Source organism: Nelusetta ayraudi, unplaced genomic scaffold, assembly GCF_046127955.1.
Source record: "Nelusetta ayraudi isolate G7.1 ecotype Tasmania unplaced genomic scaffold, CSIRO-AGI_Nayr_v1 ptg000079l, whole genome shotgun sequence".
Classification (NCBI taxonomy): Eukaryota; Metazoa; Chordata; class Actinopteri; order Tetraodontiformes; family Monacanthidae; genus Nelusetta; species Nelusetta ayraudi.
Window position 1 is genome coordinate 2,757,892 of NW_027466129.1, and position 26,150 is coordinate 2,784,041.

Genomic DNA, 26,150 nt, shown 5'->3' on the forward strand with positions numbered 1-26,150 from the left:
GAGCGAGCAGGCCACCCCCCCTTCCGCAGACCGGGCATGCGCAGTATGCAGCGAGGCAGTTTCAGCAGCGAGGAGCAGAGAAATAGTGAGAAGAAAACTACCCGAACGACAGCCTCCTCACAGCCGAGATGAAACTTTGAGAAGGTTTCAGCTCGTCAGCAGCGTAAAGACACTTCCGGGTTGTCTTGTGGAATTGATTATAAAGGTGCTTTTTGGATTTTAGAATCAAATAGTTTCGTGCTTTCGCAGCTGTGAAGTCCGGAACTGTCACTTGTCATTTTCCCCCTGTTGTTCCGAGGTGTTTTTCCACTGTGTGGTGTTTTGTAGTTAAAAAAAAATAAATAAATAAATAATAATAATAATAATAATAATAATAATAATAATAATAATAATAGTAAAAATGATTCACTATAACCCAACAAATACAACCCATACTGTAGTCACCACATTAAACACACTTCCAGCTCCTTCATTTAAGATCCATGATTACTATTTGTTCTAATGAAGAAGAAGAAAAGTCAATTGATGGTCCTATCACAATATTGATAGAATTAACCAACATTTTTTCTGGGGGTGGGTCACAAACTCGTGAAGAAACTCATTTGTGTATTTCCTGTGTGTGTTGAAGTGCTGCTGGTCTCACTGGAGAAACACTGAAGCCTCCTGGTTTTTGGCTCCTGATACACAAAGAAGGTGATTGTGGCAGCAGGTTCCCAGAACGCCCCCCCCCCACACACACACACACACACACATACTCCTAACTCCCCCCCTTCCCTGCCTGACCTCCCCCTCCTCCTCCTCCTCCTCCCACCCTCTCCTCCCTGGAGCTCCTGTCATTGGCCGGAGCCATGCTCTCAGCAGTGCCGAGCGAATGCCAGCCAATCAGGAGTTGCAATGTGAAGGGACAGACTAGGGGGCGGGGGGCGGACCAATCAAAGGAGTGGGGGGTTGGGGTAGGGGGTCAGGGTGAGGGGGCGGGGCTTCGGAGTATGTGATGGGAGAGTTGATGAGAAAGAAATGGCACTTGGCGCTTTGACTGTGGCGGCGAGGACTCATAGCCCGGTGCATTGTGGGAGTTTCGACTCGGAGTCTCTCAGCACCACGGACAGAGGCAGCAGCAGCAGCAACATCCTTCTTCTTCTTCTTCTTCTTCTTCTTCTTCTTCTTCTTCGTCCCCCAACCCCCCCTCTGGGTTATGAATACATCTGTCAAACCCTCAGATGCCCCTCCCCCTCCCCCTTATCTTCTTCCCCGTCCCCCTGCTCCCCCTCCTCCTCCTACTTCACCCTCCCCTCCCCCCATTTCCATGCAGCTTGTACCCGGAAATGAAGGGGCCTTTAAATTCTACATGAACCCGGAGCAAAGTTGCAGTTTGACGGTGTTGTCCACCGCAGCTGAGGCACAAACTAGTCCCTCCCCCCTACCTCCTCCTCCCTACCCTTCCTCTACCTCTCTTCCTCCCCCTCCCCCATTGGCCCGGCCTGCTGCTGCTGCCTCCCATTTCACGGCTCAGCGGTGAGACTGCAGCTGACGGTGTCTCCTTCCCTGTCTGCCTGTCTGTCTGTGTCCGTCTGTCTGTCGGTTCTCCAGCAATCCCAACACAACCTTGGAATGCTGCAGGGCGTGTGTGACCCTCCCCAGTAGCCGCCCCCACCCCAACCTCCGATCCCCACAGCCCCAGGGCTCTGTGTCGTATAATTAAGTGGCTTTGTCCTCCTGCATGTGGAGCAAGTTTCAACTCCTCAGCAGCCTCCCATCAAAAAACAGGAGGAAACTTTGGAAAGAAAAAAGCACCTCCTTTCTGGACTTGGCAGATGCAGGAAAATTACAATATGCACCGCACAGAGGCACACACACACATACACGCACAGCTGCACTGTGTGGTGGTGACACTCACAGTCTGCTGCTGCTCCACTGACGTGCGCTCGGAGTCACCGGGAAGCAGATTTGCGATCAGCTGGACGATGGTTTTGCGGTGCAGCGTCGCCCTGCCAGGCCTCAGCCGGCCATCTGTCGGCACTGGCCGAGGCCCCTGGAACCCTGGAACCCTGGAAATACTCTGGTAAAAGTAAAAGTACTGTTTCAACTCATTTACTCAAGTAAATGTAAAGTTCACATTCTGAATTGTACTGAATTAAAAAATGCCTTTAATGAAATAATCCAGGTTTGATTTGATTCGTGGGGTCTTTGTTGTTTGCCCTAATAAAGTGGCCACTGGTCTCGGGTGTCACCCTGCCTTCACCCAGACAGAGTGACATCATTACCAATGGAGGTGGCCAAGATTATTCAAAGTATTCTAGTACTTTTTGTGTACTTGTAAAAGTACAGATACTTGTGTGTGTACAAAAATATGATCCTCTGGAAAAGTAAAAGTAAAAAGACAAAAAAGTAGAAGTACTGATTCAACTCCAAAGTACAGGTTTTAAAATGTACTGAAGTAAAACGTTTTTTGTCATTTATGAAGCAATACATTGGTTGATCATTTTTCAAAAGGTGAAAATGGGGGACAGAGTAATCGGGACTGAAGTGACCAGAGGTCAGAGGTCTGAGGTCTTGATGAGCATCTGGATCATTTAAAACAGCTTTGATACTCTCAATACTATAGGTTTATAGTTTTTTTTTCTTTTCCATCTGCAGCTCAAGCAAACTGTAATCAGTAAATCGTTCTGACCAGTGAGACATTATGGGATGTTGACACTCTTAATAACAATAACCGATGTTGTTTTCTCTTTGACTGAAAAGGCTCTGACCTTTGACCCCAAAGCCGAGGTCCTCTAAAATAATCTCTAGTCTCTAAAATATCATCCACTGTTATATTCAACTACACAGCAGCAGAGTTGAAATGGCTCCACTTGAAGCAACAACAACTATAATCAATACTAATCGAATGACTTTGAAAGGAACTTGTATTATTTTCAAGACTTTTGAACACAAAAGTAAGCAACATATTTTTTTTCTGATGGAAGGAGTAAAAACTACTACTTAAAAGATATTTGTGTATAAATGTAGGGAGTCAAAGTAAAAAGTCGTAAAAAGGAAAATACTCACACTGACAGTTTTGCGCAGCAGCTTTACAGAAAGTCACATCCTGTGCAGGAGGTTCTTCTGGCGGACGGGACGGAGGTCGAATGTGAAGATTGTAGCACTGCTGCTGCTGCTGCTGCTGCTGCTGCTGCTGCTGCTGGCGGCGCTAGAGAGCAGACACCTGCATCATGTGACTGTCACGCCTGATTGTATGACCATGCCAGGATGTGACCCATTTCTCTCACTCACAAGCACAAGTTTCTCTGTGTGACAGCTCACAACACAACTGCCCAGCAAAACACACACACACACACACACACACACACACACACACTCACACACAGATTTTTCAGCTGGAAGGTGTCATGCAGAAATAATGTGATGACATCATGAGGGGTTGCTGTGTGCAGCTGCAGTAGAACTCCTCTCTTTGGCACGTGACGATTAGCTCTGACCCACCCCTGACCACCAGGGGTCACCAACAAGCTCTTCCCCTGAGAACTCTGCTGATTTGTTTGATTTGTGATTCTTGGCGATATCATAGCCACCACTGGGGCACTTTGGTCAGAAAACCAAACCGTCTGAAATGGCAGTTTGATCAAACTGAACAATCAACTGCAGCAAAGGTCAGAGGGCACAAACAGAAACAGAGTCTGAAACAATTAAATCCTGCTGACTGTTTACTACAAATTCATGCTTTGTAATTTAAACAAATGCATTTCATAAAAAAAAATTGAGTGAAAGATGAAAAACATTGATTTTAAACCTTTTCTTCAGGACCTTTTTTTAGCCTGTTGGCATCTCTTCTTTAGCATCATCATAAGCCCCCCTCCCCCACCCGCCTCCAGACCCCACACCCCCCTTCAACTCCTGGGAGTCGTCCTTCTCTTCCTCTCAAACGCCCCTGCCAGCAGCTAACCCGGCTAACCTCCTGCTGTCATTCTTAATGCTAAGCTAGGCTAACTGAGCTGGGGAGTCTCCACCAGACTTTCTCTCTGCAGCCTTCTGGCTCCGCCCCCCTCTACTCCATCCCTCTCCCCTCCACCGCTCTCCACATTACGCAGGCTCTCTCTCTCTCTCTCTCTCTCTCTCTCTCTCTCTCTCTCTCTCTCTCTCTCTCTTTTCTTCTGCCAACTCCTCCGTCTTCCTCCTCGCCAGCTGGTCAAGGGTCTCCTGCTGCCGCCAGGGCCCGCAGCTCACTTCCTGCTTTCTCCAGCACCTGTTCCTGTTTGGCAGCGGCATCCCGGGAAGCTTGGAGCCCAGCCATCTGCCTGCGCACCTCCACCCCCACCATACACACACACACACACACACACACACAACCACACACACCTCACCGCCATGTCCTCTCCTGCTTCCCAAACCAAACAGCGAGGCTCCACCCCCAGTGGGAAACCAGGTGTGCAGGTGGTGTGGCAGTGTGACTCTGAGCATCAGGTGGAGTTTGGATGGCAGGGAAAATCGTGAAATAAATCCATACATCCATACATCCATCCATACATACATACATACATACATTTTCAATACCAGCTTCTTCCTGAGGAGGGGTCTGCTGGGAGCCTCTCCCAGCTGTCATAGGGTGAAGGCAGGGTGACATCCTGGACAAGTGGCCACTTTATTCGGGCCACATACAAACAACCATTCACACTCACATACACACCTATGGACAATTTAAAGTTTCCAGTTCACCTCCCATGCATGTTTTTAGACTGTGGGAGGAAGCTGGGAAACCTGGAGAGAACCCACCAGACACAGGGAGAACATGCTAGGCCCCAGGAGACTCCAGGAATCGAAACCACAACCTTCTTGCTGTGAGGCTGCAGAGCTAAAAATAAATCATAAATAAATTTCTAATAATATATTGAACAGACAGTTCAGTGGCGGGGACAGCTTTAGGGTGAAGTTCCTGAACAAGGCAGCAGAGTGTGTGAGGTCCATTACTGAGGTCTTCAACATCAAACTACCAAGCAGTTCACCTACAGGGAGACAGGGGGCAGGAGAGCAGCACAGCTGATCCAGCTGTGCTGGACTCTCGGTACCGATGATACCAAGGTTTGCTGCCCCCTGCTGGCTGAGGTATTACTGTCATCTGCTGGCTGAGGCGTTGCTGCCCCCTGCTGGCTGAGGTGTTACATTGTCGTCCCATTCGATAATAAAATAAAACAACGATCACATTCTTGAAACCTAACATCTTTATTTGACCCTTAAATCAAATATTATGTGATCATATAAATTATACAAGATAATTGATGTTCTACAAAATCCAAGTAAAATACAAAAATGAAACTTTTCAATGTTCCTTTATTGTGGTGTGTGTTCACCAGTTTAACCACACAACTTGACTAACTGTTTCAAAATCTTACAAGATAAGCTGGGAGGAGGTGACACCATGAGGTGGCGCTTCCTGTTTGGAAAATCATTTGTGTTTGTGAGGCTGCATCACACTGGCGACACTGTCCTGGTGTCACAAACACAGATGATGCGTCGTCTCAACATCTTAATTGCTGAAAAACTCTGGATATTGTCGTCTGGTGGCTGTTGTGTTGCTGCAGCTGTTTTACGGTCGTTGTGTTGCTGCAGTTGTGGTAAAGTAGTTGTGTTGTCATGGCCTCCTCTCTGTTGTGGTTGTGAGTAGTCGTGTTCCAGTAGTTGTGTTCCAGTAGTTTTGTAGCTGCGGCCTACTTGCAGGTGTGTTACTGCAGCTGTATTCCAGTGAGTTTTTTTTTTTTTACAGTTGTTGTGTTACTGCAATTGTGTCTCCACGGCCTACTTTCAGGTGTTCCTCACTAGTTGTGCTCCAGTAGTTATGTGTAGTTGTGTTTCAGTAGTTGTGTTGCTGCAATTGTGTTCCAATAGTTGTTTTCCAGTATTTTTGTTGATGCGGTTGTGCGTAGTTGCGTTGCCGCAGTCGTGTGTCCACGGCCTACTTCGGGGTGTGTTGATGCGGTTGTGCGTAGTTCTGTTGCCGCAGTTGTGTGTCCACGGCCTACTTCGGGGTGTGTTGATGCGGTTGTGTGTAGTTGCGTTGCCGCAGTTGTGTGTCCACGGCCTACTTGCATGTGTACAGGTCGCTGACGCTCTCGCAGCGGCGACAGCGGACGTAGCAGCACCAGACGAACTTGCAGTGGCAGCGCTGCACCTGCCGCACCAGGTGTGTGTTGTAGCCGCGGCCGCAGCAGAGCAGGTTGCAGCCGCCGGCGCCGGCCGAGCTACGGCTGCAGCGGCGGCCCCTGGTGCCAGCCACGCCCCGCTGCCGGTCCTCCACGCAGTAGTTAGGCGACTTGTTGAGGAAGACCAGGCGCTGGCCGTCCGGGAGGGGGAGCCGCTGCCCCTCCTGCTGCTGCTGCTGTTGCTGCTTCCTGTGGCTCTTCCAGCGGGGGGCGCCGGCTGCCAGCTGAATGCTGCGCTCGTAGCTGCGCTTGAGGACGGCGCCCACGCGGCCAAACGGCGCCATCGTCCTCCAGCAGGTCTTGACGCCGCAGGAGCCTGACACACCGTGGCAGCGGCAGTGTCTGCTCATAGTCCTGTGGACGGCCTGGGGAGGGAGGGGAGAGGGAGGACGGGTCACTTCCCACTGTGGCCCCACCCAGTCAAAAAGTTGGCACACACCTGGACTAGATAGTCCAGGGATGGTTCTAAGTGGTTCTTGGAGGTTGTGGGTGGTTCGAAGTAGTCCTGTGGTGGTTCTAGTTAGTTCTGGTAGCTCTGGGTTGATCTAGGTGGTTCTAGAAAAGTTCTAAGTGGTTCTGGTGGTGGTTTTAGGCCAGCTATGGGTAAACTACCAAATTTCAAACTATATTTTTTTCCTACTATGAGGTGGCTCACCAAATCACTCCGGCCCCTCTGTCACATTTTACAACCCCTTGTTGCCCACCAGTCAAATAGTTGGCCCACCCCTGGTCTAGACAGTCTAGGGGGTTCTTGGGTGGTTCTGGGTGGTTCTAGGCGGTGGTTTAGGGGTGATTCTAGGTGGTTCTGCAGTGGTTCTTGCTCACCTGTCGTCCCGCCTCGCTGTTGTGTTGGCTCATCATCACTCCCCCTGAAGTCGAGCCGTTCCCTCCCTCGCCGTCCAGGAACCTGCGGCTGAACCAGGTGCCGTACTGGATCTGGTCCGAGCAGCCGCCCCAGTGCCAGCCCTCCCCCTCCTCCTCGCCAGCGGGGGGGCCACCATGGGTGGGGCCACCGCCCAACCCGCCGCCCCCCTCCAGACGCCCGGCACAGCCGCACTCCGTCATGTTGCCCTGGCTACAGGAGCGCGTGACGGCGTGGACCAGCCCCGCCGCCATTACCGCCTGAATGAAGGCCGTCTCTCTGGTGCCTGAGGGGGTGGGTCCAAAGGAAAGGGCGGGGAAAGGGGCGGGTCCAAGGGGAAGGGGGCAGGGCCAAGAGAAGGGGGAGACCGAGTGACATCATTACCAATAGAAGTGGCCAAAAGTATTCACAGTAGTCTAGTACTTATTGTGTACTTATAAGTACAGATAAGTACAGATACTTGTGTGTGTGGAAAAAATATAATACTCTGCAAAAGTAAAAGTACTGATTCAACGCCAAAGTACAGTGAAAGTACAGGTTTTATAAATGTACTGAAGTAAAAAGTTTTTTTTGCCATTTACGAAGCAATACATTGGTTGATAATTTTTCAAAGAGTGAAAAGGTGTGACAGAGTAATCGGGACTGAAGTGACCAGAGGTCAGAGGTCAGAGGTCTTGATGAGCATCTGGATCATTTGGAACAGGTTTGCTACTCTCAATACTGCACTCTCATCGTTTTTTTTTTCTTTTCTAACTGCAGCTCAACCAAATTGTGATCAGTAAAAGTTCTGACCAGTGAGACATTATGGGATGTTGACACTCTTAATAACAACAACAATAAAAAAAAAACTTTTGGCCCTGACCTTTAACCCCAAAGCCGAGGTCCTCTAAAATAATCCAGCTGTCTCTGAAATACCAAACAACAGAGTTGAAATGGCTCCACTTGAAGCACCAACAACTAGAATCAATACTAAGTGAATAGCAGGCATGTTTTACAATGTAAGTATACAATATTTTGTACACAATATTTGTGTGCAAATGTTGGGAGTGAAGACAAAGTGGTCAGGATAAGAAATACTCAAGTAAAGTTAAAGGTAGAAGAAGGATCTACTTTAGTACATTAACAAATTACTTATACTTTATCCTTTTTTACTGTAAAGTAAGTAAAGTAAGTTGGTAGAGACACTTTGTGACAGTGCAACGTGTGACTGGTACACCCGTTGCGGAGCGACTCACCGCTGCTCAGCTCGTGTCCAAAGACGGAGCGCTGCCCCCTGGTGGAACAGTTCCACCTCTCGTGCCTGAACTGGCTCTGGCACTCGGCAATGGCCAGCTGCGCTCCTTCCTGGATGCTAGGCAGCAGGAAGTGCTTCCTGCGGCAGAGCTCACGCTGCTGCGGCCGCAGAGGGAGGCCGCTGCAGCCCAGCTGCTCGGGGACGCCGGGCGAGGCCACGCCCAACCACCTGGAAAGGGAGGGGCGAAGTGGGCGGGGGGAACGCAAAACACATGGAGCAGGAAGGTCGACACACAACATACGTGACAAGCAGCAACACAAAGAGGTTGTGGCTGTGTCTCAATTCAGGGTCTGCATCCTTACGAGGAAGCATCCTCCGTCTGAAGGAAGCGTCCTCCGAAGGACCCGGCCGAGAAGGACGAACCCAAACCCCGCCTCCCCGGTAACCACATGGGATGGTCTAGCCTTCGGCGTATTTCCTGGTTGCGTCACCGCCGTTCCCTCCTGCTGGCCAACCCCGGAAGTGACGTCAAGCTAACGTCAAGCTAACCATTCGCCATCCAACCATGGCGTTGGATGTTCAAATAAATAAAAACCCTACGTTAAAAACTTTCCGAGTACGCATTTGGAGCGTCTTTCGGATTTTCGAAAGACGCAGCCTTCGAAACATGCTTTTGAAAGGAAGTTGCGTCATACCACTGCGCAAAGGCTTGTCCCAATTCCCGAAAATCCGAAGGACGCTCCAATGTGTACTCGGAATGCGCCCTACTTTTAGCCAATTTGAAGGATACAGCGCTACTATCCTTCACGTCCTTCAGTATGCCAGGATGCTTTGCGTGCTGCTGCGAAGCATTCTGGGATCCTGAGAAGTCAGCTGAAATTGCGGCATCTACTGGCAAAGACACAACGTATAAATGTATGTTTTTTATTTATTTTATTTTAATTTATGTTGTAAATTTAAGTATTCAAATTTCACGTAAAATATTACGTTTTTATCTTAGAGTTTTTATTTATCTGAACATCCAACGCTATGGTTGGATGGCGAACCAATGGTTAGCTTGATGCTATGAAAACATCACTTCCGGGGTTGGGCAGCAGGATGGAATGGCGGTGACGCAACCAGGAAATACGCAGAAGGCTAGACCGTCCCATGTAGTTACCGGGGAGGCGGGTTTTGGTTCGTCCTTCTCGGCCGGGTCCTTCAGAGAATGCTTCCTTCAGTCTGACCGACTGATGCGGACCAGTGATTGGTCACACGCTACAAACTCCGCCCCTTCGCTCAAAGGTGGAAAAGTTGGTTGGCTAAAGTCAGTCAATCAACACCATCATGTGACTTTTGAGTGGAGCTTCCTTCAAAGGGTCAGTGTGCACACACACACACACACACACACACACACACACACACACACACACACACACACACACACAGACCACCAGAGGGCGCTCATCGTTATTTTTTTCTCTACTCGGACAATGATGACTGAAGGATCCAATAAAAAATGAAGACGTAGAAAAACCTTTAAACAACCATCAATCTGTTTTCAATAGCAGCTTCTTCCTCAACTCAAACTTTAAACGGTTTAGATTTATAGATATTTTCATGTATGAAGAGTTTGAATCGCAACACAGCAGAGATTCACTTTAGAAACGGCTCAGTGTGAAAGTTTTCAGCAATATCAGCTGATTAGAAGTGAGACAGTTCAAACAATTCGTGACAATACTGCGGCACAAGCGGTGACACACACGCTCAGTGACTCTCACACACACGCACACCCACACACAGTCACTAACTAGTCTTCCACTTTCTCTCAACTCTCACTGACCGTCTGAGAGAACCGGAAGTCAGATCCACAGATTAACACAAACTATACAAACTACCCATTAGTCTTTTTTTCTTTCTTTCTTTTTTTCTTAGCATGTGACGTCACGGCTCATTAGACGCAATCGTGCTTAATTAGCGACGGCTCCTCCTATTGCATCTGTCGCCGCTACTCACATCCAGCTGGCGGCGCAGCTCAGCGGACTCCCACACAGCAGCAGCAGCAGCAGGCGGAGGGTCTCCATCAGCTGCGGGCCGCCCGAACATCACCGGAGTCCCGCTGTCCTGGTGTCGCTCCGCTCGGACTGACTGATTGACTGACCGGCGGCAGCTCCTCCGACTCCCGGCAGGGGCAGGGGTAGGGGTAGGGGTAGGGGAGGGGTGGGTGACGGCTGTGACGAATGGAAAAAGGAGCGAGAGTCGACAGCCCCGCTGACACGTGACCAGCATGGGGGGGCGGCGAGAAAGTCAGTCACCGTAAAACTGCAGTGACGTCACGCCTGATACACGTGCACACGCACACACCCTTTAGTATCGCACTCAAGACAAAGTTTTATTCCATTGACAACAATCTACAGTTGATAAAAAAATATTTCTTTTGAAAAAAAAAATCAGGGGTGAAAACATTGCTGGTGTCGTGCCGTCCTGTTTCCAGCACATAGACGGGTTCGATGTCCAGGAAGAGTTCTGGTCTGGCGCTGATGACCTGGTGGTCCTTCACTGTCCGTGGATCCAGGTGAGCAGCAGCCCCAGATGGGCGGAGCCTAGTGAGCTGCAGCCTCAACCGCTGGGACACAGGCGGCTCAACAGGATCTCAGAGTACACCTGGTTCACCGCTCCCCTCACGTGATAGGACGAGGCCTTTGGCCACGCCTCCTGCTCCAGCTCGGCTGATTGGCTGCCGAGGCCAGGCGCATGTCTTCTAGTTTGTCCAACCCTGTTTGCTGTGGACGCCCCGCCACCTCCGACCTTCACCACCTGGAGGGGACAGCAGACAGGTTCGGTTTCAGGACACAAACACACACACACACACACTCACACAAACACACACGCACACCTCACCAGTGGCATCATGTGCTTTGAGGATAATATTTCTTTGACCTGATCACATCACAACACTACCGATCCGATGACATCACTGCTCTGAGCCAGGAGCCCTCGCGGTCAGGTGAGCAGTGTGCCAGTGAGCCCTGTGATTGGCTGGTACCTGGTGGAAGTGACAGGCACACTTGCCCTGCAGGAACTCCTTGTGGCGCCCCATGGTGATGCTCAGGGTGTCGATGGCTTCGTACCCATGATGCTTTGCGGCGTCAATGATGTCGCTGTTCGCTCCATGGAGCTGCTGGACCTCCCTCTGCAGGTTACAGGTGACAACAGCAACAGGTGAGGACGGACAGGAAGTGGGTGTGTCTCCTCCCTCCCCCACGGCGGTGGCAGCCTACCAGGCTGAGCGAGCGGATCCCATCCACGGGCAGGTGGAAGCCCATCCCCAGAGACTTGACCACCACCAGGACGTTTTGCAGAGACTCTCTGAACCACAGAAGAAGAAGAGGGAAGGGGGTCATGACCTTCTGACAGTCCCACACCTGCCGTTGGTGGCGGCAGCTCACCTGTCCAGCACTTCTCTGACCATCCTCAGGTGGCTGCTGCTCAGCCACTGCACTCCGCCCACCACCAGCACCGTCATGTGGGAGTTCACCAGAGGTTGCGACCTTTTTTGGGGAGGAAACGGGTCAGTGCAACAACAAGCCTCGCATGGATCCTTCCGCTTGCCACTTCCTGTCACCTGTGGAGCAGCTGCAGCAGCGCCTGCCTGAAGGTGGGTCTCTTCTTCTTCTCCAGCCAGAACTGAGGGTAGTACAAGTAGCTGACCCCGGTCTGACCCCCGTTCAGGTCCCGGTAGACCAGCAGGTCATGGACCTTGGCCCAGGCCTCCAGGCTGGAGTTGAGCCGCTCCAGCAGGAAGTACATCATCCCGCGGTTGGTGGAGTCGCCGATGAAAAGAAGCTGAGGACCACACGGGACAGGAAGTGAAGAGACAGACAGGAAGTTGAAGGGATGGAGAGGATGTTGAAAGGATGGACAGGAAGTGAAGGGACAGACAGAAAGTTGAAGTGAAGACATGGATAGGAAGTGAAGGGATGGATGGGAAGTGAAGGGATAAACAGGAAGTGAAGGGACGGACAGGAAGTTGAAGGGATGGACAGGAAGTGAAGAGATGGACAACAAGCGAAGGGACGGACAGCAAGTTGAAGGAAAGGACAGGAAGTGAAGGATCAAACAGGAAGGAAAGGGAAGGAAGTGAAGGATCAAACAGGAAGGAAAGGGAAGGAAGTGAAGGGACAGACAGGAAGTGAAGGGACAGACAGGAGGTGAAGGGACGGACAGGATGTGAAGGGATGGACAGGAAGTCGTAGGGATGACAGGAAGAGGGTGGACAAACAGAGAGGGGAGAGCCGCTCACCTTCCTGCCCATGAGGCAGCGCTGCAGCAGGGGGCGCTGCACCAGCGGGTGGTAGCAGCCGTCGGGTTGCCAGGTAGCCGCCCTCCAATCACACGTCCTGTTGTCAGAGCAGCTGAGGCAGGGCACCAACCACTGACCTACGACACAGAGGTGGGACAGGTGGAGCCAAGACGACCAACCAAGCCTGGAGGTGATCTCACACAGGAAGTGACATCATCACACCTGCGGTGTGTCCCGAGCTGCAGGTGTGAAGGATCTGAGGGGCGGTGAAGGGCTGGAGGCCGCAGGGCTGGTCGGGCAGAACCGGCAGGTTGCAGTCCTGCAATCAGGAGACAGGGGGAGTTAGAGAGGGAGGGGGAGGAACCTCACATTGCAGTCATGTGATTGGTTAGGACACCTGCACAGGTGGTCAGCTGACATCCGTCTCAGTTCACACATTTTTCTTTTTTCCTGAGAGCAACAACAGGGAGCTCAACACTTGCTGTTTTTCTGGTCATGTGACACTCAGGAGGATTAGTCCTCCTGAGTGAAATTATTCTCCCTCTTCTTCTTCTCCTTCTTCTTCTTCTTCTTCTGCTTCTTCTGCTTCTTCTATTTCTTCTCCTCCTCCTCCTTTTATTTCTATTCCTCCCCCCTCTTCTTCTCCTTCTTCTTTTTCTTCTTCTTCTCCTGCAGTTCTCTGGTGAGCGGCATCCTATCACCTCTTTGACTGTCAGGGGTGAGAGGTCAGATAAACTCGTGGGCGCCGCCACGTCTGGCCCCGACTTCAGAAGCACCTTCATCATACTCACACACACACACACACACACACACACACACACACTTGCCTCCTGCCGCTGCAGGTTTCTGTCGCAGCAGCGTAACATTCTGCAGCTCGGCGCCGCAGCTTGCAACAAAGTGAGACAAGAAAACTTAACAGGGATTTTCTTGTTCGTACCTGAGCTCAGAGTCGGCACTCAAACACAGAGAACAGAGAGGAGACACACCACACACACCACGCACACCAAACACACCGCCGCCTTTCATCAGCCGGCCGCTGCCTCAGTGAGAGCCGCACAAAAACACATCGCAAAAATCCAAGAGAGAACCTCACACCCAACCAGACCAACAACCAGACCAAGAACTAGAGCAAAAACTAGACCAACAACCTGACTGACAACCTGACACAACACTGCGGCTGATAAAGTGAAGACATAAATGCTTCTCAGGACACAATGGAGCTCCTGTTTCCTCTCAAACTGAATGCATCACTTCCTGATCCAGCATGTGATCCTGGGGCTGATTAAGGATCTGATCCAGGATCTGATCCAGGATCTGATCCAGGATCTGATCCAGGAGCTGACCCGGGATGTGATCCAGGATCTGATCCAGGATGGTCAGTGCCCAGTAGCTCATGACGCCAACCCTGACCCATGACAGTGGAGCTGCAGGAAGATGAGACTTCAGAGTTGAACTTCAGAACTTCAAGACCAAGTGTAAACTGACCTGCGTTAGAGTCCGACTGTGCCCCCTGGTGGCAGGTTGTTGTATCGCTCCTACATGCACATACGCACAACACACTAAAATAAACATTGCCAAAGTTTTGTTTTGGGATCTTTGGGCAGTGAATGTGTGCAGCAATCTGATTGGTTCACTGCTCACTGCAATGTGGGACGCTGCCAACACAAAGCCGCCAATCACTGACAGGAGCCAAACACAGCATGATTTCCCCAGATGTCAGTGATGACATCACTTCCCATTCTAGTCCAGCAGACAGAGATCAGAGGTCAGAGGTCATACAGCCCACCTGCAGGAAGCCACAGGTCACATGATCTCCAAACATGGGCAGGCTGGGTCGGCCGTCCCTGTGGATGTGGAGGGTGTAGGTCGCCATGACGACAGGCTGCGGTCCAGAGTCGTCCGTCACCAAGATGCTGATCCGACTGTCACCCAGACCCAGGGGATGGTTCACCATCCTGGGGGAGGAGACAGAGGTCAGGGGTCAGAGGTCAGGAGTCTGCCGGGGGGGTTTCTGGACTCACCTGGGCCCTCGCTGCTCATCCAGGTGGACCCGGCACGCCGGGCTGACGGGTTCAGGTCGGATGCGAACCATCACTGTGTCAAAGGTAACCTCGGCGTGATACACCTTGACCTGGGGGCTGAAGGGCGGAGCCAAGGCCATGGGTGGGGCAGTGTAGATCTGCCGCAGGTGGCTGTCCACGCACCGTCCTGCAGGTCAGAGCACCATTACAACATAGAACATCTGGAGCTAGCAGCCAATCACAGCGCAGCAGCTGAACCCCTCCCACTGCCGTGACTAAATGACTGCCTGACTGTGTGTCCACGATGCCTGACACCCTCTAGTGGCCTCAGCAGGAACTGTAGGCGGGGCAGCACCAGACTCACCTGCAGCTCCATCCCCCGCGGAAGGCTGCGCTGCTCTCTGATTGGTCGCCCCGTCAGCTGCATCACTCCTGCAGCAAACATCAATAGCTTCAATCATGGGCAGGAGTGAGTCACACACCTGTCGGGGTTCACACACCTAGAGATGTTTCTCTGACGCTCGTAGTGACGATAGATCCTGAACTGGAGTTCAGAGATGATGTGGGAGGAGGTGGAGGAGGAGGCGGAGATGAAGGAGGAGGCGCAGAGGACGCTGGGAGACAACTGCAGAGGAGGACAATGACACAAGCTGTGAGACAAAAACAGATACGCAAACAGACACACGCAGTATGTCTGTTTGTGTGTGTGAGTGTGTGTGTGCACGCGCGTGTGTGTGTTTACCAGCTGGAACGCTGAGTGTGTCTTCACTTGTCTCTGGAACTGCAGCAGAAGAAGAAAGTCGCTCTCTGACAGACACCAGCTGTGTGTCCCTCTGCAGCCACCGTACTGACACACACACACACACACACACCACACAAACACATTTTGAGGTCACTTTAAAAGATGCCTATTCAACCAGAGTTGTGTGTAGGTGTAAAAGTCCAGTTTGCCACCTGTTGAGTTTGTGAGGACAGTTGCGTGTCCAGGTGTGTGTCGGAGTGTGTGTCAGGAGGCGGCAGCAGGAAGTGCAGCGTGTCCTCCAGGATGTGGTCTCTGGTGATCTGGGCCTGGAAGGCGGTGTCGTTCAGGGCAGACAGCGTCACGCTGGTGTCCACCTGTAGAGGCAGGCAGGCGGTGAGTGGAGACACAATGACCTCTGCTGGACTGTCAGTGGAACTGCACCAGCAGCAGCCGAGTGAAAGGTGAGAGGAACTGGAGGCAGGACTGTCCTCCCCCTCCGTCTTACCTGGATGACGACAGGTGAGGGGTGGGTGGGGCTAAGGAACAGTGTGAAGGTCAGCAGCTGGTAGCACCACACACACCTGCCAGGAAGTGGCCCGCTGGGCGGCGGCTGCTTCTCATTGGTCAACAGGGCCGCGCGCAGCACTTCATCCACGACAAGCCTGACCTGCTGCAAAGCCTTGTGGGAGCCGGCGGGGCCAAGCTGCTGCAGCAGGAAGTGATGGAGCTGAGGCAGGAAGTACACAGTGGTAAGAGCAGCAGCAACCAACCAACCAACCAAACGACAGACAAGGTGTGTCACCTGTGTGAGCTGCCCCCCCGGTTGCAAGTGGGTTGTGACCACGGCGATGTCATGCAGGAAGGAGGTGAGCGGCTCCACCGAGGTCACCAGCACAAACACGTTCACCATGGCGACCAGAGCAGGAGGCGGAGCTCCAGCCTCAGACTGACTGCAGGAGGTACAACTAAAAGCAATCAGACTCCACCTACCATAATGATGATCATCATCATCATCATCATCACATCATCATCATCACCATCATCATCATCATCATCACCATCACCATCACCATCATCACCATCACCATCACCATAACCATCATCATCATCATCACCATCATATTCATCACCATCATCATCATCACCATCATCACCATCATATTCATCACCATCATGACCATCATCATCATCCATTTTTTCCAGTTTTTAAACCCTGGCAGTAATGTTTTAATATTGTGTTTGTGTCTGTTTGTTTTAGACAAGATGAAACAAATAAAATAAATTGTCGACCAACTCACCTGACGGCTTCAAAGAGCTCCCTCTGATTGGCCGATCCACAGGACTGTGGCCTTATGGGTAATTTAGCCCCTGAGACAGAGACATAAACACTGTATCATGACATGATTTTAAGGGCGTAGGACCGCCCACCCAGGTCAGGTGACCCAGCTGAATGGATGAAATCAGCTGTTTCCTGTGGATTAGTATTCACAAAGTGCAATAACTTTACAGGTCCTCTCGTATTATTCATTTGTCCACTGCACTATTGTGATTTTACGAGTCTTACTAGTCTCAATATTTGTTTATCTTATTCGATTTTAACATTCTTAAAACACGAAGCAGGAGTAGCACCTCAAATTTGGTAGTTTGCGCTCTCACAATGACAATAAAGACTGGTTCTGGTTCTGGTTCTGACTGACAGTTCCACTCACCCGTGAGGTGTGGGCTGCTGAGGAAGAGACAGGTCCCTCCTCCTGCGTCCGAGAAGGCCTGCATCACCTCCGGCAGCAAGTTCACCTGAGGACCAAGCGCACAGGTGAGTTGGAGTGGGGCGGCGGGCCATGTGACCGTCAGAGCGTGCTGTGATTGGTTTACCCTCTGATGGGGCTGGAGGTGCGGGAAGGAGACCCTCCGCAGGCAGCTCAGCTCGGCGCTGCTGAGACACAGCAGCAAGCTCCACCCACCCGCACCTGGACAGGTGCAGACAGGAAGTCACATGTGCAGAAGCCAACAGACAGTAACAGTCGGTAGTCCCGCCCCCTAGTAGCGGGGGTGGGGGTTATGAAGGGGCGGTGTCTGAGGACGCCTCCCACTGAGCACCAGCTGTTCCTTCTGTCATTTACGAGGAAACTGGAAATAAACAGTGTCTGGCCCCGCCCCGTCCCCTCCGTAAGCAGCCACACACACACACACACACACACACACACACAGCTGTCAATCAGTGGGTGTCACTGGGACTGCGACACTCTGCTGCGCCCCCCTATGGACGGAGCCGGCAGGTGGATTACCGCTCCTCAGGAAGCTGCTGCTCTCGGCGAAGGTGGACAACTGCACGTCATGCTGCATCTCCTGCAGGAGCTGCTGGTACAGCTGCACCTCCGGGTCCCAGGGCCGGAGGAGACCCGCGAGGACCACTGCCTTCTGCCGGTGCCGCAAGGGCAGGGTCCGTCCCGACCGGACCTGGACAAGGACGAGAGATATGTAGTGTCAGAGAACCACAGAGTTACGCTGCTGCTGCTGGAGGAGCTGAAGACAGATCAGCTCCTCCAGCAGCAAGACAGCAGCCAGCCATAGAAGAAGAAGAAGAAGAAGAAGAATCACAAATCAATGGTAAGTTGAATGTGTGATGGAGGAATAAAGGTGGATCTCTGAGCTGTGGACTCAGCCTGCAGTGAAACCACAGACGAAGATCACAGAGTGCTGGAATCAGGCTCTGCTCTGCTTCCTGTTTCCTGTTTCCTGTTTTCTTTTTGCCGCCTCCTCCCACCAGAAAGTCACACACAAACACCGCGGTGGAAAACTGCAGAACCAGTACTGAAGCAGTACTGAGGTAGTAATGAAAGGGTTTTGTGGTACTACTGAGGTTGTACTGTAGCAGTACTGAAGTAGTACTGAGGTACGGCGGTAGCCCTAAAGCAGTACTGTGGTAGTATTGAGGTAACACTGAGGCAGTGCACAAACAGTACTACCGCCCTCTGTACTGAAGCAGTGCTGAAGCAGGACTGAGGTAGTACTGAAGCAGTACTCATGCACAGCAGCACAGTACCACAAGTACGTCTGCAGCTGACGATGAAGCTCAGCCTCACATTCCTCGGCTGATGAAGCGAGTCGTCTTCACCATCACCTGACCTGCCACTCTGATCACATGACTGACCTGAGCCCAGTCATCTGTTCTCTTTAGTGTTAGCCGCTCTCTTTAGCATTAGCGTTGCTCGAAAAACATCTGGAGCTCCATCCAACCAGAAGCTGGCGGCTCTGTAAACAGGAAGTCACACCCTGTGCCTTTAATAGGAGCAGTCGTCTCACATGCACACGTACACACTCACATACTCTGGTGATAGAATGACAAAAAAACAGAACACACACACACACACACACACACACACCAGTTGAACAAGTGCAGGCCACACTGTCTGTTATCTGCCACTCTGTTATCTGTCTGATTTTTGTGACACTTAAAATTCCGGCCGCTCAGCAGCTGGTTGGTTCCTGCTGCTGTCAGTCACTCGGCGGCAGCCCCTCAGGTGAGCTGAATCCTGAGCCGAACTGAGTCACTGAGTCACTGAGTGTTGTCCTCCAGACGCTGTGCGAGGTGTCTTCTTTATTAGTTTGTTTAGTTGCTGTTGCTTCAGGCGCCGCTGAGGCCGGAAACAGACAGCAGGTGGGAGCTCTTGAAGACAGCGAGACCTCCTGAGGTCACCGAGGTCACCTGTGAACCGGACGACTAATGATCAGCTGCTGCCTGACACTGATTTACGTCACAGCTCCACGTGTTTTCATGCTGTGACAACAGCAGACATGTCCATCAAAGCAGCAGCTCATCCTGGTCCAATCAGAGACCTGAGTGGACCCCTGAAGTCCACAACTCAACTAGCGGTGATGTGTGGAACTACACACTCAAGGACGCACTCAGTCGTTCCAGCTGGAGGTGAGCCAGGTCAACTCACCTGTGAGCGTCTTTGAAGAGCCTCCAGAGTGGAGATCAACCTCTGGCTCTCCGCCTCCATCAGGACGTCGTCCGCCGTCTTGCGGCCGCGCGGTTCTGCAGCGGACTGCGGTCCGAGTCGGAGTCGGTTCCGAGCCGCCAGCAGCGTGTGGTAGAAGAGAAACAGCGCCACCCCGAGGAGAAGCAGCGGGCCGGAGCAGCAACGGCGCCGGAGCAGCATCCAGGCGGGGAGCAGGAGGCGCCGCATGAGGAGCCCGACTTTCACCTCCCGGAGCTCCTCATCCTTACCGCTCGGAACCGACTGATCTTTCACCGAACTCCGTCTGGACGAGTCATCGCTCTTCGGATCGCAGGATCTCAACGCTCGTTGTGACGTCACGACGCAGAACTTTTACTTTTAGAACTCCGTGGACTTGTCCGATGGCAAGAAGGTCCAGCTGAGCCTCTCCTGGCAGACGAGTCTTGGTCACCGCCGGGAACCGAGCGGGAACACGAGATCCGAAAACGAGTAACGGCAGAAGTTTCCGCTCAGAGCTCCGAGGTGGAGACGAGAGCAGAGCAGAGCTGCTGCTGCCGCAGAACATCTGCTTCCACTTACAGAGGCTCCACAGTGCCGAGGTCCCGCTTCCGGTCCCGTCTGGACCCGGACCGCCGACACACACACACACACACACAAACAGAACTTCTGAAGGTTCTGCTGTTTTCACTGCGCTCCTCCTGCACCTCCTCCTGCTGCTGCTCCTCCGCCCTCCTCCTCCCGCTGGAACTTTGAGTTATTTCTGGAAAACACACTGTGTGTGTGTGCGTGTGCGTGTGAGAGAGAGCATTTAAAGGACCCGCCCCGCCTGAGTCCACAGCCAATCACAGAACAGCAGCAGTATTTCTCACACACACACACACACACACACACACACACACACACACACACACACACACACACACACACACACACACACACACACACACACACACACACACACACACACACACACACACACACACAAGGTCGGAGCACCGCCTCCTCCTGAAGCTCCTCCCCTCTGATGAGGTGTCAGTCATCTGGAGACAATAACTACTCAAACACAACAGGTATAAAAAACATCTGTAGCTTTTTATTGGAGGTCTCTGGTCTGAAGAGAAAGACACACAAACATACACACACACACACACACACACACACACAGGTGGAGACTGTCAGATCCAGTGTCTCCACCAGGATTCTCTTTTTTTTTATATTCCACATGGTCACATGAGTCGCTGTTCATTGGATAAAAACGCCATCAACGCCGCACAAGGAGGAGGAGAGTCAAACGATTGGTCCTGGTGTCTGCAGGCTCCTCCTCCTCCTCCAGTCCCCGGCAGGCACCGTCCAGCAGGTGGCGCTCTCTCTTGCCTGCTCCCTCCTGGCCCACGATGTGTTCATTGGCCTGTGGGAACATCCTTCCTGACACTGGTGTTCACACGATGAGGGGGAGATGACGGCGGTGGGTGTGGTGTTGGGGGGGAGGGAATGGGGGGGGGGGGTTATGATGCGAGGGCCGACCTGCTGACCTCTGACCCCTGTCTACTTGTGGCGGCTGCCCCTCCTCTTCATGGCAGCGGTGCACTGAGGGCAGAACCACTTTCCCTTGGGGGCCTCGGTCAGACCCACACAGCCATAGTGGAACCACTCAATGGGACACTGCAGCGGGAGAACGGCAACACACAGGTGAGCACCACATCCTGACCAATCACAGCGCAGCAACACACACAGACACAGTGGCTGTGTCCTACACCGACCCCTACTGTCACTATATAGTGGCCTTCGCCATGTTGTAGCGGTGCCTGAATCCATTAGTATTCACTATATAGTCACTCAATGTATCCCACAATGCTTCGCTACAAGTAGTGTACAACCAGTCGGCATTAACCTGGCAACATCCCATCATGCATTGCGCTCACGCTGACCCACAAGTAGAGAAGGTGAGCGTTATTTTCTTTAACGTAGCAGAGTGACGTAAATGCTATGAATCAAATGTTTGGACACATCTTCTAATGTCATGCAATGGTTTTTCTCTCATTTAAATAGATTTTCACTTCAGGGATCAAAGCAATGAATGAATCAAACGTATGTGGCATTATGTAATAAACCAAAACGTGTGACAGGACTCAAAAACATTTCAGATCTTAATTTCTTCAAAATAGCCACGCTTCACGTAAAACATTTAGTGTTACTTAACAATGTTTTCTTTGCTACATAATTCCATACATATTGCTCATATATTTGATGTCTTCAGTATGCATCGACAATGTAGAAAGGAGTAAAGATAACGAAAAACCACTAGATTTGAGAAGGTGTGTCTAAACTTCTGACTGGTTGTGTATATATGTTTTTCACTTCTTAATGAGGCCTTTTTTAACTGATGTGATTTTATGCTCCACAACAAGTTTGGTTCATTTTGGCCTCAGCTGAATTGTCACAAAGCAGGTGAAGAGGTGCGAACTCACGTCAGTGTTGTCACAGCCCACCATCTCCCCGTAGGACACCTGCAGGAGGACACAACACCGTCAGCTGGAGCAACACCGGAGTGGGTGGTTGAGGTGGGGTGGGGGTGTTGTGCGACGGCTCACCTGGTTGCAGATGCAGTAGCGGGGCTCGTTGGGGTCGTAGGTCCAGTCCACCTGGCTGCTGGCCTCGGCCTCAGGCAGCACAGAGGCCTGCTGGGAGAGCTCCTGAGCCAGGGCGGAGGAAGAGGAGCAGGAGGAGAGCGAGGAGGAGGAGGAGGACGACGAAGACTGGTGGCTTGAGGACTTGATGCCGCTCCTGGACAGGGAACAGGAAACAGGAAGTGACCTCAGCGCTCTCACCAGGCTCGCTTCAATAGTCGCCAGCTGCTTCTGACTTCCGCATCATGTGGCCCCCATTGAGTGAGTAGCAGGAGTGTCACTTCCCATCGTGCCCGTCACTGCCATGATGCACCAGGACGCACTGGCCAATCAGAACCAGCCAAGACAAACTGGGAATATGACACTCTTTTCTGGGGATTTTCTGGTCTTTTATACCAGTGGTCCCCAAACCCCAGGCCACGGACCAGTATCGGTATCGGTCCGTGGGTCCTGTGGTACCGGGCCGCGGAATTTAGCCCTTTAGACTAGAACACGTGCATATTATTACAAAGCCGATTCAGCAGTTTCTCGCTTCTGGGACGCTTCTGAAAGGCACACGCGTTGCCTCCTGGTGGAGGAGCGCACACCGGCTTTCATGGTCGCGTGGGTTTTGTGCTTTACAACACAGCGCTGCCGGGGGGTCTCGCACTTACTTGGACTTGCGCCCCCTGGAGTCGGAGGTGGTGCTGGGGGTGAGGGTCTGTGTGAGGGTGGAGGCTAGGGCAGAGGAGGAGTAGCCACCACCGCTGCCGCTGCCGCCGCCGCCGCCGCCACCGCCACCGCCGCCACTGCTGCCGCCGCCACTGCCGCCATCCCGGGACAGCGTGAACTCCCGTCCCAGCTGGAAGTCGTTGTTCTTGATGGCCTCGTAGCTGGCCTTCAGGCTGGAGGTCCGCCGGCCCTCCTTCATCTGCGCGCACACACACACACACACACACCTGTCACACACACATACAAGCACACACACTGTAGTGTAGGGGGGTGGTGGAGGGGGCTCTGACCTGGGCTGTGGCCTGGACGGCCTGGGCGGCAGCCATGCTGATGGCGCCTGCGCCGGCGCCAGGCCCCGCCGGCAGGGTGCTGAGGTTGTAGGAGGCCAGAGGTTGCGAGGAGCCCACGCTGCTGTAGACACTGCTGCTGTTGGTGGTGGAGGGCGTGCTGTTGGCGCGGCAACCTGCAGGGGGCGGCGAGGGGGAGAGCACGTAGATTTTAAATTGAGGTTTAGAGATTTATTGCCATTTGTACAAGTTACAAAAAGGTTTCAACTGGTACGTTGGAATTCTTGTGCGTTACCGAGTCAGTGTAAAGATACTAACAGCCTTAAAAACACATAACAAAAAGTCTGTAATGGTCAGACTCAGGTCCACATACACAGGTGGAGGGGGAGGGGCCTACCTGGAGTGTTCTCCTTGGAGGCATCAGACGTGAGCGTGGACAGCAGCGCCTCTGACTTGAACTTCTTCTCCGGGACGTGTTCGGTGGTGTGGTGGGCGGGGGCGCTGTACTTCCTCTCTGTACCCACAGCACAAGGTCAGACACACACGGTCAACAACAACTTGACACAGACACACAGACACACAGACACAATCAAGAGCATCGACTCACTCTCAGTGGGTGTGTGTGAGTGGACGTGGTGGTTGTTGACGGGCTGAGAGGGGCTGTCCATCTCCAGAGAGCCTGCAGAGGAGGACAGGAAGTGAGCCAGCACGTCCTGGGACCAGGACAGGAAGTGGCAGTCAGACTCACGTCTCTCCAGAACTTCGGTGATGCCAGCGTTGTCGGCCTCCAGCTCCATCTTGAACTTGGCCAGTTCCTGGTCCAGTTTGCGCAGGTGACGGTCCACCTGAGGAACACAACCAGCAGCTGTCAGTGAGCCAGCTCGTGCCTGCCACCGGCTGGTGACTGGCTGAATTACACTGATTCTCCTTCTGAGTTTTTGTGAAGTTAAAGTTAGAACAAAAGAACGAAAGTTAAAACAAGATGTTTTCTGGAGTTGATCTGCAGAAGCTAGTGTATGTGTATGTGTATGTGTGTGTGTGTGTGTGTCTCACCAGGTCGTAGATCTGATTGGCCAGTTGCACTTTCTCGTCTGCATCTTCCAGAGCTTTGTAATAGTCCTGGAACACAGAGAAGGCCTCGGTTGTGACACCACCCTGCGGATGCTGCTTGATGATTGACTAGAGACCTTCACACACCTTCTTAATGACCTCCATCTGTTCTTCTCTCCACTCAGGCTTGTTCTTCTTTGCATTGACAAAGAACTCAATCACCTTCTGCTCCAGCTGGTCTGTGGCATCTGACCAACACATGGAGACGAGTGTGATGTGAATAAGCACCAGCAGTAGGACAAACCTTGTTTACATGAGTCATACATTAATATTGATAATACAATGATATTGATAATAATTACATTTACACCGACACCAACAAGCATTTGCAATTTGCAGCAGAAGATGAGATTGTGATGTATTGATTTTGTTAAACGTTCCAGAACTTTGAGCAGCAGTGGGACCGGGAAGTACATACCTGACTCGGGCATATTAATTTGATAGTTAACTTGTAAGAAATCTCTTTAAGGTATTTAACTGTAATAAACACTGAATATAACCTTTAAATTGTGAATTGATATACCTACGATATTTTACAACTTTGTCACAGATATATGCTTTGTGTGTCATTATTTTTGATAGATTTGTTTAAAAACGTATGCTGTCAACAGTGCAACAGTATAACACGGGTGCGAAGTTTTAAGCAAGTTAGGTTAGGTTGAACAAAGGTCCAAAATAGGTGGTGAACATACAGAAGATAATGGCGACTAATCAACTAATTGAAAAACGAATCGACAGATTAGTGGACAACAAAAATAATCGTTAGTTGCATCCCTTGGCGAAGACACGTCAGAGATCGCGTGGTGTTCAGTCCCCTTGGTCTGTTAGGCTACACTAGCCGATAGCCGCCGGTGCTAACTTTGTGCTAAGTGTTGTTGTTGTCGTGGTTAACAACATCTAATGTGACGTTGCAGTGTTGTTGTTGTTGTTAGATAGATGTTCTTTATTGATCTCAAAATGGGAAACAGCACTGTTGCAGCACTGAAAAAAGTACAAAAACTAAACTATACAGTAGTTACACAAACACTCATCAATCTATGTGCAACAAACAAATAAGATGTGCAAAAGCCAGTCAAGTTCTGCAGAGGCAGGGTAAGGAAATGTTTTCTAAACCATTAGTGCATTGTTGTTGGTGGCGATGGTGTTGTTGGTGGTGTTGGTGTGACGAGCGGCCGGCGGCACCTACTCTGAACCTGCAGGTCCATCTCTCTCATTTCCGTAAACCTGTCGCGGAGATCCATGGGTAGCTGCTCGATCACTGCCAGGAGGAGGAGAGACAACATTAGCGGGCTAGCCGGCTAGGCTAACGTCCGGTGGGACGCGGGCCGGGAAATGAGACGCGTCGAGCGGACAAAGTGCGAGTCCGAGTCCCGGGCGGTCTCGGCAGAGCGCCGAACTCACTCTCCAGGTAGTCCTCGAGGTACAACATCGTGTCTACTGGCGACTTTTCAACGTTTCCTAAAAGACTTTTCCTCTTCCAAGATGGCGCCGCCAGCCGCTGTGTCGCTCCCAAAAAAATTGAGGTCAGAGGCGGTGACGCAGGCGGCTGTCTGAGCTCTGATTGGCTGAGAGCGACGCCAGGCGTTGATTGACGCACCGAAGCGGCGCTTCATGGGAGTTGTAGTTCAGAGTCCCGAGACCGTTTCTGGGCTCCAAACCGTGGACGTCCTTGTTGCTGCCGTTCTTTCACGTGTAAATTTGATTATTTAGAAGAAAAAGAAGTCTTTATTAATCTCATATTGGCGAAATGTACATATTACAGCAACAATACAGTGAAAAAGAATTGAGATTTTAGTGATTAAAAAGAAATAAAATAAAAATACGTATAGAATATTTGTTTCTAAAGTCAAGTTCCAGCAAAAGCGGTCTGCAATATTAAACAAACTCTATTTCTCCATTTCTATTTTATGATCTCTATTTCTCCCAGCAGCCCTGTGAAATGAGCTAGACAGGAATTTAAAACTGAAGAATATATTATATCGACCTTGCACGGAAAAATGTTTCAGCAGAGCTTTCTTCATTTTCACAGTGGCACCCGTGTGTGTGTGTGTGTGCGCACGCGCACACACACACAGTGGAACAGCCTGTGAAATCCCAGCAGGGGGCAGCAGAGAGTCC

At 51.5% G+C, this 26,150-nt stretch overlaps 3 protein-coding genes and 1 long non-coding RNA gene across 6 annotated transcripts; 1 reads left to right on the plus strand and 3 right to left on the minus strand.

Moving 5' to 3' along the window:
- Window positions 1-91: 91 nt before the first annotated feature.
- Window positions 92-2,146, plus strand: LOC142900030 (uncharacterized). Its single transcript, XR_012928850.1, has 3 exons — window positions 92-205; window positions 629-693; window positions 1,591-2,146. It is a non-coding gene; the product is annotated as an uncharacterized LOC142900030 (long non-coding RNA).
- Window positions 2,147-5,221: 3,075 nt separating this feature from the next.
- wnt16 (wingless-type MMTV integration site family, member 16) lies at window positions 5,222-10,466 on the minus strand. Its single transcript, XM_076044036.1, has 4 exons — window positions 10,286-10,466; window positions 8,292-8,518; window positions 7,020-7,342; window positions 5,222-6,559 (listed from the first exon to the last, which is right to left on the minus strand). The coding sequence occupies exons 1-4, from the start codon at window positions 10,351-10,353 to the stop codon at window positions 6,074-6,076; spliced, it is 1,104 nt and encodes a 367-aa protein (XP_075900151.1). The 5' UTR covers window positions 10,354-10,466; the 3' UTR covers window positions 5,222-6,073.
- Window positions 10,467-10,681: 215 nt separating this feature from the next.
- cped1 (cadherin-like and PC-esterase domain containing 1) lies at window positions 10,682-20,040 on the minus strand. Its single transcript, XM_076044004.1, has 20 exons — window positions 19,280-20,040; window positions 17,621-17,792; window positions 17,208-17,302; window positions 17,045-17,129; window positions 16,634-16,703; window positions 16,138-16,285; window positions 15,841-16,062; window positions 15,548-15,709; window positions 15,336-15,440; window positions 15,094-15,218; window positions 14,958-15,025; window positions 14,594-14,780; window positions 14,359-14,527; window positions 12,795-12,891; window positions 12,573-12,709; window positions 11,895-12,115; window positions 11,719-11,820; window positions 11,551-11,638; window positions 11,316-11,462; window positions 10,682-11,086 (listed from the first exon to the last, which is right to left on the minus strand). The coding sequence occupies exons 1-20, from the start codon at window positions 19,523-19,525 to the stop codon at window positions 10,889-10,891; spliced, it is 2,844 nt and encodes a 947-aa protein (XP_075900119.1). The 5' UTR covers window positions 19,526-20,040; the 3' UTR covers window positions 10,682-10,888.
- Window positions 20,041-20,368: 328 nt separating this feature from the next.
- On the minus strand, window positions 20,369-25,591 carry ing3 (inhibitor of growth family, member 3). 3 transcript variants are annotated; one of them, XM_076044030.1, is made up of 13 exons: window positions 25,434-25,591; window positions 25,219-25,290; window positions 24,120-24,220; window positions 23,976-24,041; window positions 23,671-23,767; window positions 23,530-23,601; window positions 23,320-23,436; window positions 22,926-23,098; window positions 22,578-22,834; window positions 21,889-22,081; window positions 21,766-21,804; window positions 20,830-20,959; window positions 20,369-20,728 (listed from the first exon to the last, which is right to left on the minus strand). In XM_076044030.1, exons 1-12 carry the CDS (start codon window positions 25,459-25,461, stop codon window positions 20,843-20,845), a joined length of 1,332 nt encoding a protein of 443 aa, XP_075900145.1. In that variant the 5' UTR covers window positions 25,462-25,591; the 3' UTR covers window positions 20,369-20,728; window positions 20,830-20,842. The 3 variants fall into 3 exon arrangements, with proteins under 3 accessions (XP_075900145.1, XP_075900144.1, XP_075900143.1); XM_076044029.1 differs by having other exon boundaries at window positions 20,369-20,705; window positions 25,434-25,590; XM_076044028.1 differs by having other exon boundaries at window positions 20,369-20,959; window positions 25,434-25,590.
- Window positions 25,592-26,150: the final 559 nt, after the last annotated feature.